This window comes from Onychostoma macrolepis, chromosome 16, assembly GCF_012432095.1.
Source record: "Onychostoma macrolepis isolate SWU-2019 chromosome 16, ASM1243209v1, whole genome shotgun sequence".
Classification (NCBI taxonomy): domain Eukaryota; kingdom Metazoa; phylum Chordata; class Actinopteri; order Cypriniformes; family Cyprinidae; genus Onychostoma; species Onychostoma macrolepis.
In genome coordinates, this window is record NC_081170.1 from 20,988,510 (window position 1) to 21,003,495 (window position 14,986).

At 36.2% G+C, this 14,986-nt stretch overlaps 2 protein-coding genes across 12 annotated transcripts in view; one reads left to right on the top strand and one right to left on the bottom strand.

Moving 5' to 3' along the window:
- Positions 1 to 7,536, bottom strand: part of LOC131521383 (histone-lysine N-methyltransferase ASH1L-like) — a 27,302-nt gene extending 19,766 nt beyond the window's left edge. For 4 of the 11 annotated variants that reach the window (XM_058746040.1, XM_058746041.1, XM_058746042.1 and 1 more), the window contains exons 1-2: positions 5,160 to 5,688; positions 422 to 1,107 (exon numbers count right to left, since the gene is read on the bottom strand). In XM_058746040.1, coding sequence (XP_058602023.1) covers positions 422 to 928 — 507 coding nt within the window. In that variant the 5' untranslated portion in view covers positions 929 to 1,107; positions 5,160 to 5,688. Of the gene's footprint in view, positions 1 to 421; positions 1,108 to 2,547; positions 2,628 to 5,159; positions 5,689 to 7,418 lie in introns of those variants that run through there. The other 7 variants (XM_058746033.1, XM_058746036.1, XM_058746035.1 and 4 more) reach the window with 7 other exon arrangements.
- On the top strand, positions 7,493 to 14,922 carry dap3 (death associated protein 3). The gene is made up of 13 exons (XM_058746044.1): positions 7,493 to 7,631; positions 7,945 to 7,986; positions 8,099 to 8,224; positions 9,265 to 9,366; positions 9,513 to 9,621; positions 9,709 to 9,801; positions 9,889 to 10,019; positions 10,327 to 10,407; positions 11,092 to 11,265; positions 11,401 to 11,460; positions 12,380 to 12,469; positions 12,689 to 12,806; positions 14,742 to 14,922. The coding sequence occupies exons 2-13, from the start codon at positions 7,948 to 7,950 to the stop codon at positions 14,825 to 14,827; spliced, it is 1,209 nt and encodes a 402-aa protein (XP_058602027.1). The 5' UTR covers positions 7,493 to 7,631; positions 7,945 to 7,947; the 3' UTR covers positions 14,828 to 14,922.
- Positions 14,923 to 14,986: the final 64 nt, after the last annotated feature.

Below are 14,986 nucleotides of genomic sequence, written 5' to 3' on the forward strand. Positions count from 1 at the left end.
TGAATTAGACAGAAGGACATGGCACATGACATTTGAGCAAAAATAAAACAAACGGGAGGAATATATTTAGCCTTAGGCTTTCCAGTAACTGTTTGCTGGTAATCAGAACCAACAAAAATGAATAATAGTGAAGATGAAGGACTTCCAACTGCATATTTTTCAGTTTATTGGAGAGGAAGACAAAAAGATTGTGAGAATGACAGTAACAGAGAACATAAGATCTGAGTGAACAAAAAAGACAGAGAACGCGTGTGATAAAATGAAGGGATGTAAAAATAGATAAAAATGTCAAACCACTGGTGGCTATAAATGGCAAGATACAGACAGAAATAGTAACAAGCCTTTGTCACAAATTTTTTTAAAATAGAAATAAAGAAACAAAGAATGAAAGCAATACAGAAAAGAACTTAGAAAGTTTTACCTTTTTAGAGGCTGTAATAACTGGTGTAGAGTCAGCTTTTTTGGATGAAGTGGGAAGTTGGACTTTCAGCCTTGTGGATGCTTTTGGAGAAATGCAATCGTTCCTATCTTTTTTCTGACTCTCACGATGTGGCGACTTGGCTACTCTGATCTCAGTACTGGAGACTTCACCTCCACATGAACTATGACCTTCCCCATGTGCAAGCCTCTGAGAGATTCTGATTGTGGGCCTGCATATGAAGTTCTCAAGGCTCTTTGGGGGCTTCTTTGTCCGTTTCGCTCCAACCCCTATTTTCATTCTTAAATTTCCATCTGACTGGTCAGGCTTTGTATCTGTTAACTCCCCCGGACTAGGCTGCTGCTGCTGCTTAACTTCATTGGCAATACTCTTTGAGGAAACTTCTGGTTCAGCCCCTTTGGTTTTTCTCATCCTCTTTCTGTCTTCTGCCTTCTCATTTTGTTCTTCTTTCTCCAGTCTTGGTGTTGTCTTTTGCCTTTTCTTATCCATTTGAGCTTTCAGAGTAGCAGACGTGAATGGGAGAAGTACTTTGACGGTCAAAGTTTTGTCAATAATTAATGTTCAACTTATGAGAAAAGGTAATGTTATGTTTTTCAGTCTTATTTAATACTCTTCTATCATCTCACTTGACTTGAAAGAGTAATAAGGTATTGGTACCATGGAAGCGGCTATAAAAAAAAAAGGGAAAAACAGGAAAGAGAAGAACATTAGTCACAGTTTACTCATGGCGTATCACATAATATGACACAACATTAAAATATTTTCATAGGAAAACCTCACCACATAGTGAGAAGATTAGATATGCAGACAGTACAACAGAAAGTGTTACACATTTCAACATTTACCCAGATCAAAACACATATCTTATTCAAAAAGACTGCAACTTTACACTCAACTGTCCAGTTACCTGAGCTACTGCTGTGACTGACTAGTTCAAATACTTAGTGCTCAATTTAGAGGCATGGATTATCAAAGCATGTGCAGCTGGCTTTGAACATGCAGATTCAGATGCTAATGGAATCTGTTATTGAGTAGCTGACATGAAATACTTTTAGAAAGTAGACGTCCTGTAGTGTGACATGTTATACTGTCTTTAAAACATGAAATTAATTTGTCACAAAGCAAGTTTCCTAAACTAAAAAAAAGTAAAAAAAAAAAAGTAAAATAAGAACTTATAAATAGAGAAATTATTTTGGATTAATCTGTTTAGAATGTGCAAATACAAAAATGTATATGGTCTTGTAAAATATGTATAATAAATATTTGCAAATTTAGCATTAAACTATGATTTAGAACAAACTGAGACAAAAGGACACTAAATCTATTTAATTATCATTACTGCCAGACATCTAACGATGTTAATAGCTTTATAGTCTGGAGCACTGGTTCTCAACCAGGGTCAGGGCCCACTAGGGGCCTTCAGAAAACTTCTAAGGAGGCAGCAGGATGACTTAAAACTATTTAAAATAAGACAAAGCAACTGAAATATTACAAAAAGATTTTCTTATTTTAATTGAATCCTTTTTATTTTATTTGAAGAATCAGGGTTCCCACAGTCTTGAAAATTCTGGATACATGACATTTCTAGACCTGGAAAGGTCATATCAATGAATAAAATCTTAAAACTCAAGGGGCATTTTTATGATGAATAGACTATCAATTTTTTTAATCATTCCGAGCTCTAAAATATTTAATCAGCTGTGATTAGGTTATCCTTTATCTCAGTAAAATATAAACTGGAAAAGTCATACAATTTCAATGGTTAAAAAGAGTAGAATCCCTGAAGAATATCCAGGGCTAATAAAACTTTTTAAACTCTGCCATTTAATTTACAAAAACTAGGAGTCTCTGGCATTTATTATTGTGGACAATTGGAGGCATTGGATGTATGGTCAATCATTAGATTAAATTAAAATAATACATGAAAATGGTAACAATCTTAAAGGAAATGACTGCTCTAGTTGTTAAAACCATGCAGTTAATAAAAAATGAGATTTTATGCATCAGCTAACCTACTGCTACAACTTTGTAGCTTTACTTTTCAACTGGAACCTGAAGAGGAAACCTTTTATTTTTAATGTAGAAGGAAGGAATGTCTTGTTACTAACTCAGTCGAAATGCAATAATCTCTCGGGTCCCCGAAGATATGCACATTTTCAGCTTGATTGTGGTTTCTCCATTTGTTGCCCTGTCGGAACAGTTCAGAATATTTCCAAATTTGGTGTAATGGCAGGGCAGCATGGTCTCATGCGTCATCGTGAGATGAAGACTTCATCTTTAAAAAATCCAGATAGCTTTATCTAACAAAGTTTAGTTCTTTAATATACAGAATCAATTACAATTTAAACTCTAAAGAAAACTTTACAGTATCTGTGAAGAGACGTAGGTTAGCCAGGTAGTGTCTACTCTACTTTCAAGTTAACTCTTAGTAATCTACAATACAAATCTTTTAACTTACATGATACGGTACATGAAGAGCATGATACATCTTAATCTCCTATAGACCAGTTCCCTCGGGACATACCCATATAAAAATCCCCAGCAACTGTGAAAAGCTGGCTGAAACTCTGTTTTGAGTTGTCTGAAAGGCAGGTGCTTTCCCACAGAGTGAGGTCATTCTATGGAAGATTCCGCATGATGACCTCAGTGCGTTAACTTGCACAGGGGACCCATAAAATCCAGCGGCTGACCTCCAGGCTGCAGGGAGGAACATGCTAATAAAGCCCAGCATCAGTAGCCCGAGCCATCTGAGGGTTGTTGACTGGACTCTGTCAAAACACTTCCAATATCAAACTTTCTATCCACTTGTACAACCTCGCCTAACCGTAAGGTAAAGTTCCCACCCTGATCTCTTGTCTTGAATCATTTTGTGAAGTGCTTTAGCGACCGTTTCTAGCTAGTAAAAGTAACACCCATTGCAGGCTGTTTCAGTCTTTGCTAATTCTTTTAAAGAAGACAAAATCCAGCAGCGTTTCACTTGCTGAGCGCAATCTTCTCAGCTCCTCCTTTAGGATTTGCTGCTAAGAAAACAATCCCAATGGAACACTTGAAAAGAAAAATGGCCCGAGGAGAGGAGAGCGAGCAAAGTACAATGATGTGTGTGTGTGTGGAGAGCAGAAGAGGGAGCTCTGTGGCTATTAGTAGCACAGTTCAGACGCAAAGTGAGAAGGACGTTTGAGGGTCTTTCTCTCCCTGGGACATAAGCCTACTTTTCGACATTTACCATAATTATTCATTTTCTTGTACTGCTTCAATGTTCCCTCCATCCGCAGGTTTGTTATCCCCTCTTTCCCTGACTTTTTCCTGTCCTGCCATTTAATTTATTTTGTTCATAATTTTTCCTTTCGGTATATAATTAGCTCTCTCTTTTACAATATATCTCTAAAGCATTTTCAAAGCAGACCACACTGAGCGGTTAAATAATTCACTGTAAATCAAAACCATATGCGCTTCCTTAAAAATCTGTCTTGGTGTTGCTGATACAAATCTTTGCACACACGCAAAAATCTACTGAAAGAAAATCCCTGTTCCCGTCATCTAGAAATAATTAGCATTTTCCTTTCCCCAAATTTTCTTCACGGTGTCAGTTTTATTGATCTTTACCCAATGTATTCTCAACCCAACCCTTCAGCGTCAAGTGCATTGAGTCTCCAGGAAGTTATTAGGTATCACTATGTTTCAGTTTGTGTATGTTATCTCATTATGACGGTTATCTTATACTGTTCAACCCAGTGGGGTCTTCTGTCCTCTTATGCACGTCGAGACAACAATACGCAGGTTAACACCAGCTTTTGTCAGTTAAGCAGACGTGTTAAGCTCTTCCTCTGTTTCACTTGTCAAGCAGATTCAGTCGAATATTGTTAATCGGTGCAATGTGAAAGTAGCATACAGTAGTCTGAAGTGCATTAGAGTAGCAAAACAAGATGACATCACTGAGCACTGCCCTTCATTCAGCAAAGCTTTTCTCCCTGACAAGATTTAAGGGTTCTCTGGGCAAACTCAGAGAATTGACCGTGATTTGCCCGCAAATCTATCAGCCAAATGTGAAAATACAAAGGGATAAAGCTGTTTCAATTCTACAGGCTCCTCTCTGACCTAGATATAGCCGGGTGCTCCAAAAATAGCAGAAACCGAGAGCATTATATGAAAATATGACAGAGATATGGGCGAATAATTAGGAGTCCATGACAATAATGTTTCAGTTGGCTCGAGCAAACAAGCACAGCATGTCAATGCAGAGTGCATACGACTTGATTGATGGGACATAACAAGTAGGATGTAATAAGTTGCAGTTTCCCTCGCTATAGATATAACATTTGAAGAAACTGTTTTTCCAGTTAAACGTCAATACGAGCCTGTTATCTACAGCGCGAAGGCAGAATCGATATAAAGTTGTCGGGAAAGTGGCAAAAATCGAGTAGGGAGACCACGACCCTGGTTTCTAATCTATTATCGCCTATTATGAGATGTTTACTTATATTATTATTTGAATAGCTCAAATTGTATATAAGCGATATTGCACGCGCGTATGTTTACGATAAAAAGTGTCGCTGCGTATTCATGCGCGAGGGCCTAACAGATGAATGTCCCGTTTCAAATTACATTTTTATTAAGCAACGGGAGTAGTACACTCCGAAAATGTCCTGTAAAACTCGTCGGAGATTTAAGAAAACAACAACAAGCATTTCCAAACTGCTTCACGAAATGAAAAATGACTTACCCAAGCTGCAAAGAGGACGTATCGCAAGAAAAGGAGCAGCTAATTTACAAGTGTGCGCAACGAGCTGAAACGATAAATGGAGGGATGTTGCGTGTCCATTGCGCGAAGCGAAGGACCCATGAAGATGAACATTGTGCAACACCACACGATACTCACGTCCCCCTCCTTCTTCTTCTCTTCGCCCCCCTGTTTCTATCCGTCTCTTGCGCAGTTGTTTTACATCAAAAGCATGGTCGTACATTGTGTACCCAATAGCCACAACCCAAGTTCACCGTTGAGGGGAGACGGAGGAGAGGAATGACCATGCTGTGTATGTTACTGAGCTGATGCCTGCAACTTGAGCTAAATTTACCCACCAATAACGCGAGAAAGAGAAATGTAAACAGACTCGCGCATTTATCACCCTAGCGGATGCTGTTTTATCGACACTATCAAAGTGAGGATCAAAGCAGAGATAATCATTACAATCTAGCATGTGTGTGTTAGAAAATGATATTGAATAATCTAACCCGAGATGGCCGACTTTGAAATGATGAGCAATGATGTAATTGAATTATGGGCCAACCTGCGTAGTTCGATTTAAAGATAATAGCCTACGTTATTATTCATCGAGGTGTTCAGATTTGGTCATTTATCAATAATTGACATTTTATTTAATATTATGCATGCAAATCATCACTATCTGGAAATCTCGTTCCTAGACGTTTGGTTCTTAAATTACTGATGCGATCTATTGGCAACACCTATGTTTTTTCTTTTTTTCTTCTTCTTTAGGCTACTTGCCTTACGTTGTATTACAATACGGAACATAATATTAAACGACATAACTGCGCACTTACTACGAGTGACCTATAGATGGTGGACGGTGCAAACATTACAGTACATATCTAGCTATATACTGACAAGCCGTAAAAGAATCTTAAAGACATGCAAATTATGTAATGTATATTTTAGACTAAGAGGTAGGAATTAAATTCATGATACACAACAATGATCTACCAAATCTGAAATGGATTTTCAATCAAGAGCATACAGTAACAGCAGGTTCAATTTATACTTTATGTATCAACAAATTCCTAATTATTAGCCAGGTTTGGGTAAGTCTCAGCTGAAACTCAAAGTAGAAAGCATCTTGTGTTTCAGAGGAAAGATGATTTACAGAGGGTGCTATATTTAGACTACAACCATGTTGTGAATTATATTTGTCATTTCTCTCTTTCGGAGTCTAAAATACTTGGATAATGCCATCTGTTAGCATTCCCATTCATCTCAATCCTATATTTTATTGAATTCCAAACATACAAAACAAAGTTCTCATGACATTTAACAAATAAACACAAGTAAGGTTACTACATAAAAATAAAATTAATTGGAATCACAAACATATTAAAAATGACAGATTTTTTTCTTTTTGAAAAATAATATATTTATATTTCTTCTATATATATTATATTTCTTATAATTCTTATCTTATTTGGATAATATTTATATATTCAAAATACATAGGAAATGAGTTGGAAATGAGAGGAAATGGGGTTTTGAGTTACACTTGCTCTGACAAATATTACATTTTCCTATTAAAAAAAACAGATCAATAATATACTCCTATGTTTCAAATGTCGACTTCATTTGAGTAAAGTAAAAGTGTTGATTTCTTTGGTTGAGGTTCATTGATTTCTGAACAAAAAAATTGACTCCAGGATACAATTTCAGTGGAAGTTGTTTACCTGCTGTATTTGGAGGCTACGATCTTTGCTCTGAATTTAAAAAAATTTTTTAACTTCGTTAATTGCTATATGTTTGTTTCTTTGACACCAACAGGAGCAGCTTTCCAAATTTCGTTGACAATAAAGGCTTTCTATTTCAGTTTCGAACAACATAATGGGACAAAGTTGGAAATGGTTTATTTATATCTTTGTTATCGTAGTTTTAAATATGTAATAAGTTTTATGTAACTTAATTTAATTTAAGATTGAATGGGTCTAACGTAGGTACAACAATAAAGAAAAAAAAGTATCGAAGCTTAGAAAGGCACTTTAAAAAAAAAAAAAAAAGGTTTTGTCACGCTATATCACAAAAAGAAAATAATAATAGATTAAATCAACCCCGCTGGGAAAAAGATGCAAAAATGCTACTTTTGAACGGTCGTCAATGGAGAAAGATGAAGCATAACGGTATAGTTATCAACCAGCAGAGGCTAACAGGTCATGGTAATAACAGATATTACGTATATACACATAATTCATATCTGACGCTTACCAGCCAAACCCAGACCTCTTGGTCACACGTCTCCGTCATTTACGTAATGACGTAACTTCCGACGTGTTCTGAAACTATGATGGCGACCTCCATCGGCCGTGGCCCGTGACAGTACGACCGTTCACACCAACCAGCAATCCGTGGTTATCGCGTTACATGTAACTCTTGATCGACAGGTTGTTTTCTTCTCATCTGTCGACTTTCTTTCTAGAGGTGAGTTATTGTCTTATGGCGTTTTTTTTGTGCATCATGTTGTAACCGCATCATGCCTCATGCACTTTCATGCTTTTAGCCAGCATATCTCTCGCAAGGTGACAGACTTCATGATGCCAGACACTCTCTCTGAGATTAACATTATAAAAAAGGAATTTCCTTTAATTTAGGAAATGTATCACTCTTCATAGGTAGACACTTGCATAACCAGCTATTTGTTTAACAGTTTTAATATGAGCATAGTTGGGTCAACCTGATTACATTAAGAGAACCTCTTTGGCCAAATGTACAAATTGCTTTGCTTTTGTTTCAGAACATGAATCTGCACAAACTGTCCTCGCGACTGTGCCCCACAGTAAGTGCCATTCTCCTTTCATTTATGGTTTTATATTTATTATCTATAAAGTATATATGAATTAAGAACATTTTACAGGATATATCACTCATAACCCCTATGTCATTATCAGGTAACACAGAAGTTCAGGCATCTCCACATCCAAAGCAGTGGGCAGCAGCTGGAGGCAGTTAATGTGGAAACAGAATCAGCTGAACCAAATCCACTGTCAGTCTTCAGAATTTCAGAGCAGGATCCTGTACGTAAAAAACCCCCAGAAACTGTAGTGTCTTATATAGACATTTATCAGTAGCTTTCAAATGTACTTATGCATGAAGCTGATCTTAAAGGGATAAATCACCACTGGCAAGATGTTTTTTATTTTTAAGAGGTCCATAAGAGGCTCTCTATGCAGTATGACCATGAGAAAATCAGAGGTACATGACTAGTCTTGTAAGTCGTTGATGCAAAATGAAGCATAATTTGTTTTTGTTTTTTTGCATAATTGAGCAGACTTTTGCTAAAAATAAATAAATACAATTAATTAACATCATAATAATAGTTTATTAAAAAAATGTAAACATTTGTTAAGAAATATATATAATTTTTTTTAAAATTTAAACTGTAAACCTCTGTTGTGCAGCACATTGTTTCAATTTCATTTGATTGCATTTTTTAAAAATTCTTAAATTGTCAAAGGTTTATACATGCATTTAATTACCACTGTTTTTGATAATACATTTGCAATAAATCATAAAACACAGAATCCAGAAAAAAATAAATAAAACCGATTTCACTGATTTTCACAATTATTGTTAAAATTGTAGTATTATGAATTTAATTGATTAGACATACTTTTGATTATTAAAATTTAAACCATTAAAAACAGAATCCAGAAAAAGGAAAATAGTAGTGCTGTCAAACGAATTATCGTGATTAATCGCATCCAAAATAAAAGTTTTTTTATTAAATTTTTACGTAATATAAATATTCACAGTTTACATATATTATGTAAACAAAAACTTTTATTTTGGATGTGATTAATCATGATTAATCGTTTGACAGCACTAGAAATAGAAAACTGTATTTGGGGAAAAATAAAATGGAAGTGGAAAATAAAACCGATTTTTCTATAAATGTTAGATCGGCGCATCTTATCTTTTTGCTTTGCTTGGTAATTTATGTATTACTTAAATATTTACTTGTTTAACTGCGCCTTGAAACTGCATGTAAAATATGTTATGGAAGTATTACCACATTCTTATTACATTCAATCTTTCTTGCCTTTTCCTTTCTCAGACGTACCATTCAGAAAGACATACTGGGCAGTACTACACGCTCCCCCCGGCTCACATCCAAAAACTCTTCCCTCATGGACTGCCTCCACGCTTCCAGTTGCAGGTTTGGAAACAGTACTGCAGTGTGTGTGTGTGTGTGTAGAACATTGAGCATAACATTGATTTAATATAGTCCAAATAGATGCCATTGCCATGATTTGTGATTGAAGTTGCCTGGACGACTAATGCATGTTTGTGCTCTTGTTTCAGATTAAAACGTTTAATGAAGGCTGCGTGATGGTGAGGCCACCAGCGCTGGAGCTTATCTCATATCTTAAAAAGGCTGATTACAGCAAGCCTCCGCTGCGTTATGTACTCTGTATCCTCAAACACAAAATTCCAATCCAGTGAGCTGTTTTACTTTGTGCATATTTTTTCACACTGATTCCTTGACAGTGTGCCTTAGATGGAGATATTGGCACTGGAAAGACCATGTGTTTGAGTCATGCCCTGCACTACTGCTACACTCAGGGCTGGCTGATCGTGCACATACCCGATGGTGAGCTACACTGACACAATCATTCAATCAAAATGTAAGGTGATATGAAATTTGGATTCTGATGATGCTATGATGTTTTCTCTGTAGCTCATCTGTGGGTCAAGAACTGTAAAGAGCTGCTACCATCTTCTTCCCGCCCCTCACGCTTCGACCAGCCAATCCAGGCATCCCAATGGCTGAAGAACTTCAAAATCACCAATGAACACTTTTTATCCAAGGTACAACTTGATGTGTTTATTGTATTGTAGAGTTTATTAATGCAAGTGGTAGTTTTTTGTGGGTAAATCACCTTATCACATTGGTTTGCCCACATAAATGAATATTTATTTATTTTTTTACAAAATATATTTGTCTAAAAATATTTTAAAATTGTAAAACTGTAGAAATTAAAATTTCACAATATATAATCCTCTAGTTCCATTCTCGTGTATGTGAGGAGATGTTATTTATTTATCACTGACTTATTATTTTGGTCAGTTTTATCATTTATTAAGCTGCTCTGATGTTAATCTGATCAATTGACAGATAAAGACAACACAGCGGTATGTGTGGACAAAAAGAGAAAGTACTGAAAAGGGGCAGCCTTTAGGGGAGCTTGTTGATCAGGTGAGTTTTATTCATCATCATTATCATATTAAACATTCCCCATTACACTACCTCAAAGTGACTATATTCTAGCTTGACTAAAGCCCAGCACACACTGTGTGATTTTGGCCATGATTTGGTCGTCTGGGACAAATTTTGAAAATCCTAAAAGATTCCTATAATCCTAGGCTAAAATCTGTAGTCTTTGATTGCTGGTTTGACGTGTTCACCGACAACTGCAATGGCCGTTGCGATTTGGCACACAGTCCTGCAGTGTGACTTCTATAATGACGAACGTCAAACTGCCTTCGTTTTTCAGGCTTCATTATAATTAAGGCTAGAGATTTCTTCTAACCGCCATAAACTCCTGGCGCTCCCCTCCTCGGCTCAACGAAATCTAGTTTTCTTGCACGCATCCGTTTTTAGCACGTTTTGACTGTCATATAGTCTGACATTAATGACAACTGAGATCCCACAGTGTGACATGATCATCGTGTTCGTACAGTCTGGCAAGCAACAATCGTAAAGGACTATTAAAAATTTAAATTTGCACAGTGTGTGCCTGACTTAACTTCTCATAGTCATTTTTGTAGTTTTATTCATCACCTTGTTCTTTTATTTTCGTTTTTAATATACATAATTTTTTTTTTTTTTTTCGTAATAAAAGTTGGTTGTATTTTTAATCATTTAATTTAAATTGAACAGGGTGTGAATCGTATGAAGAGCAGCAGTGATGTGGTGGGCGCAGTGCTGCGAGAGCTGAGGCTGCAGGCAGGGGGCGCCACAGAGGGCGAGGGGGCCTTTAAACTGGCCGTGGCTGTGGATGGAGTAAATGCTCTGTGGGGCAAAACATCTCTTAAAAAGGAGGACAGAACTATGGTATGTTGGTGTAAATCAGCCAGAATAAATGAATAGGAATTCAAAAATATTTAATTTATTACATAATTCTACTAATCTTCTAAAATAATTTGTGCGTTTGTTTGACATCCTGCTTTCTTTTCTTTTTTTATGTAGTGTGAGCCAGAGGAACTGACTTTGATTCATAATGTGAGGAAGATTATGAAAAACAATTGGGTAAAAAAAAAACTCTTACTTGAAGGAATATTTCACCCAAAAAAGAGAATTTGCTAAAATGTACTCACCATCAGGCCTCCCAAGATGTAGATGATTTTTTTTCATATTGAAATTTAGAAATTTAGCCTTGCATCACTTGCTCACCAATGGATTCTCTGCAGTGAATGGGTGCCGCCAGAATAAGAGTTCATCTGATAAAACAATCCAGTAATTGACACAACTCCAGTACATTAATTTACGTCTTGTGAAGTGAAAAGCTGCGTTTGTAATAAACAAATATATCAAGACATTTTTACCTTAACTGTTGCTTCCAGCTAACATACGAGTCCTTTATCCATAATATTGCTTTCTCCAGTGAAAAAGTCATGTCGTCTGAATCAAGAGAGAGAAATATGCAGAAGTAAAGTTTACCATTGGAATGAAAACAGAATTTGCAAAAGCAAAGTACCATTAAACAAAAACAGTCCAAAACAGTTTAAAAATTTCAGAAGATAACTAAGGGGAAGGTTAACACTGGAGGAAGCGTTAGTATGCATTTTGGACTGGTATTTTAGCCATAAGCGACAGTTTATGAAGGATTTGTTTCTTACAAACATGCAGCTTTTCACAGCACAAGACATTCATTGATGGACTGGAGTCATGTGAATTATTGTAGTGTTTTTCTCAGCTGTTTGGACTTTCATTTTGGCAGCACCCATTCACTTCAGAGGATCGACTGGTGAGCAAGTGATGTAATGCAAAATTTCTCCAAATCTGCAATGAAGACACAAACTCATCTACTTCTTGGACGCCCTGAGGGTGAGTAAATATTCAGCAAATTTGTATTTTTTGGTAAACTATTACTTTAATATTATAAAAAAAAAATTTAACTCCCAGCGAGTTGTTTACTCTATTTACTTTACATTGCTCTCTGTCATAGAGTGGAGGTGCCATTCTCACAGCTTTGTCTCAGACTGGCTCTCTGTTCAAGCCACGGTCTGCTTTCCTTCCCAGTGAGCTACTAGGAGAGGTCAGCAGCCCTCACACACAAAACAATCTCATTATGCCTGTTTTCATTAAACTACAGAGTTTAGTTGTCCTTTTTACATTGCCAATAGACTTTGAAGAATTAGCGAAATAGAGTTTAGAGGCACTTGATATGATATGTTATGCGTGTTGTATAGATTTGTTAAAATGGCTCATTATATTTGCACTCTTTCTCTTTCTTTCTCTCATGTCTGTCTTTCAGGAGGGGTTTGATGATATGGAACCTTTTGTGCCAGTTTCTGTCTCCAACTACAATGAGAAGGAGTTTGAGAGCTGTTATCTGTACTATTTAGACCGCAACTGGCTTCAGCATCCACACAGTAAGTTTGTGTATTCATTTGCCTGGAGTCTGAGCAGTGGCAATTGTCAATGCTGTGTGTAAAGAGAATAATGAGGCCATATAAAATGCAGGAAGTTTCTGTTTACAATTCAAAATGATTTAATGGCCAATTGTCCATTTCAAGTGATTTTGGATAAAATGGGCAAAGGAGGTGCTAGGGGGTCAATGGAAGTCAAGTCAAGTCACCTTTATTTATATAGCGCTTTTAACAATACAGATTGTGTCAAAGCACTTAACAGTATCAAATTGTAAGATAGAGTGTCAGTAATGTATAATGATAAGATTAAACACTCAATTTTCAGTTAAAGGCATTTCATGATTGAATTCAGAGATGTCATTGTCTAGCTCAGTTTAGTTTAAATAGTATCTGTGCAATCAAATCGGCGATAATCGCTAAAAATGAAGTTTAATTAAATGAGTAAAAATAAATAGGTAAACAACTGAGTAAATACTGTACTATAGAAGTACAGTACTACAAACAGTTTAAAAATTTCAGAAGATAACTAAGGGAAGGTTAACACTGGAGGAAGCGTTAGTATGCATTTTGGACTGGTATTTTAGCCATAGCGACAGTTTATGAAGGATTTGTTTCTTACAAACATGCAGCTTTTCACAGCACAAGACATTCATTGATGGACTGGAGTCATGTGAATTATTGTAGTGTTTTTCTCAGCTGTTTGGACTTTCATTTTGGCAGCACCCATTCACTTCAGAGGATCGACTGGTGAGCAAGTGATGTAATGCAAAATTTCTCCAAATCTGCAATGAAGACACAAACTCATCTACTTCTTGGACGCCCTGAGGGTGAGTAAATATTCAGCAAATTTGTATTTTTTGGTAAACTATTACTTTAATATTATTAAAAAAAAATTTAACTCCCAGCGAGTTGTTTACTCTATTTACTTTACATTGCTCTCTGTCATAGAGTGGAGGTGCCATTCTCACAGCTTTGTCTCAGACTGGCTCTCTGTTCAAGCCACGGTCTGCTTTCCTTCCCAGTGAGCTACTAGGAGAGGTCAGCAGCCCTCACACACAAAACAATCTCATTATGCCTGTTTTCATTAAACTACAGAGTTTAGTTGTCCTTTTTACATTGCCAATAGACTTTGAAGAATTAGCGAAATAGAGTTTAGAGGCACTTGATATGATATGTTATGCGTGTTGTATAGATTTGTTAAAATGGCTCATTATATTTGCACTCTTTCTCTTTCTTTCTCTCATGTCTGTCTTTCAGGAGGGGTTTGATGATATGGAACCTTTTGTGCCAGTTTCTGTCTCCAACTACAATGAGAAGGAGTTTGAGAGCTGTTATCTGTACTATTTAGACCGCAACTGGCTTCAGCATCCACACAGTAAGTTTGTGTATTCATTTGCCTGGAGTCTGAGCAGTGGCAATTGTCAATGCTGTGTGTAAAGAGAATAATGAGGCCATATAAAATGCAGGAAGTTTCTGTTTACAATTCAAAATGATTTAATGGCCAATTGTCCATTTCAAGTGATTTTGGATAAAATGGGCAAAGGAGGTGCTAGGGGGTCAATGGAAGTCAAGTCAAGTCACCTTTATTTATATAGCGCTTTTAACAATACAGATTGTGTCAAAGCACTTAACAGTATCAAATTGTAAGATAGAGTGTCAGTAATGTATAATGATAAGATTAAACACTCAATTTTCAGTTAAAGGCATTTCATGATTGAATTCAGAGATGTCATTGTCTAGCTCAGTTTAGTTTAAATAGTATCTGTGCAATCAAATCGGCGATAATCGCTAAAAATGAAGTTTAATTAAATGAGTAAAAATAAATAGGTAAACAACTGAGTAAATACTGTACTATAGAAGTACAGTACTACAAAGAGTAGAAAAAATACAGAATAACCTTTCATGCTCCGATTTATATTATGTACCTTGTACCAACAGGTCGATCTGAAGAAGGAAAGAAAGAGCTTGTCTTTCTCAGCAACAAAAACCCGTCCATCCTGGAACGATTGTGTGCCTTCTCGTAATGCACATTTGCTTACTCTTGCATCTGTATATCATGTGAATTCAATAAATGTGTAAGCATGAAGCTTTTCTCATAATAAAATCATTTAGAAAAACGTGGAAAATGTCTACCGCCTTTTTAAGGAGTGATTTGATTATTTAACTTTATTAATAGAACTGTA

Coding starts and splice junctions, on each gene's coding strand:
- dap3 (XM_058746044.1), top strand. CDS start 7,948: ATGAATCTGCACAAACTGTCCTCGCGACTGTGCCCCACA. Junction 9,802..9,888: donor GATCGTGCACATACCCGATG/GTGAGCTACACT, acceptor TTTTCTCTGTAG/CTCATCTGTGGGTCAAGAAC. Junction 10,408..11,091: donor TAGGGGAGCTTGTTGATCAG/GTGAGTTTTATT, acceptor TAAATTGAACAG/GGTGTGAATCGTATGAAGAG.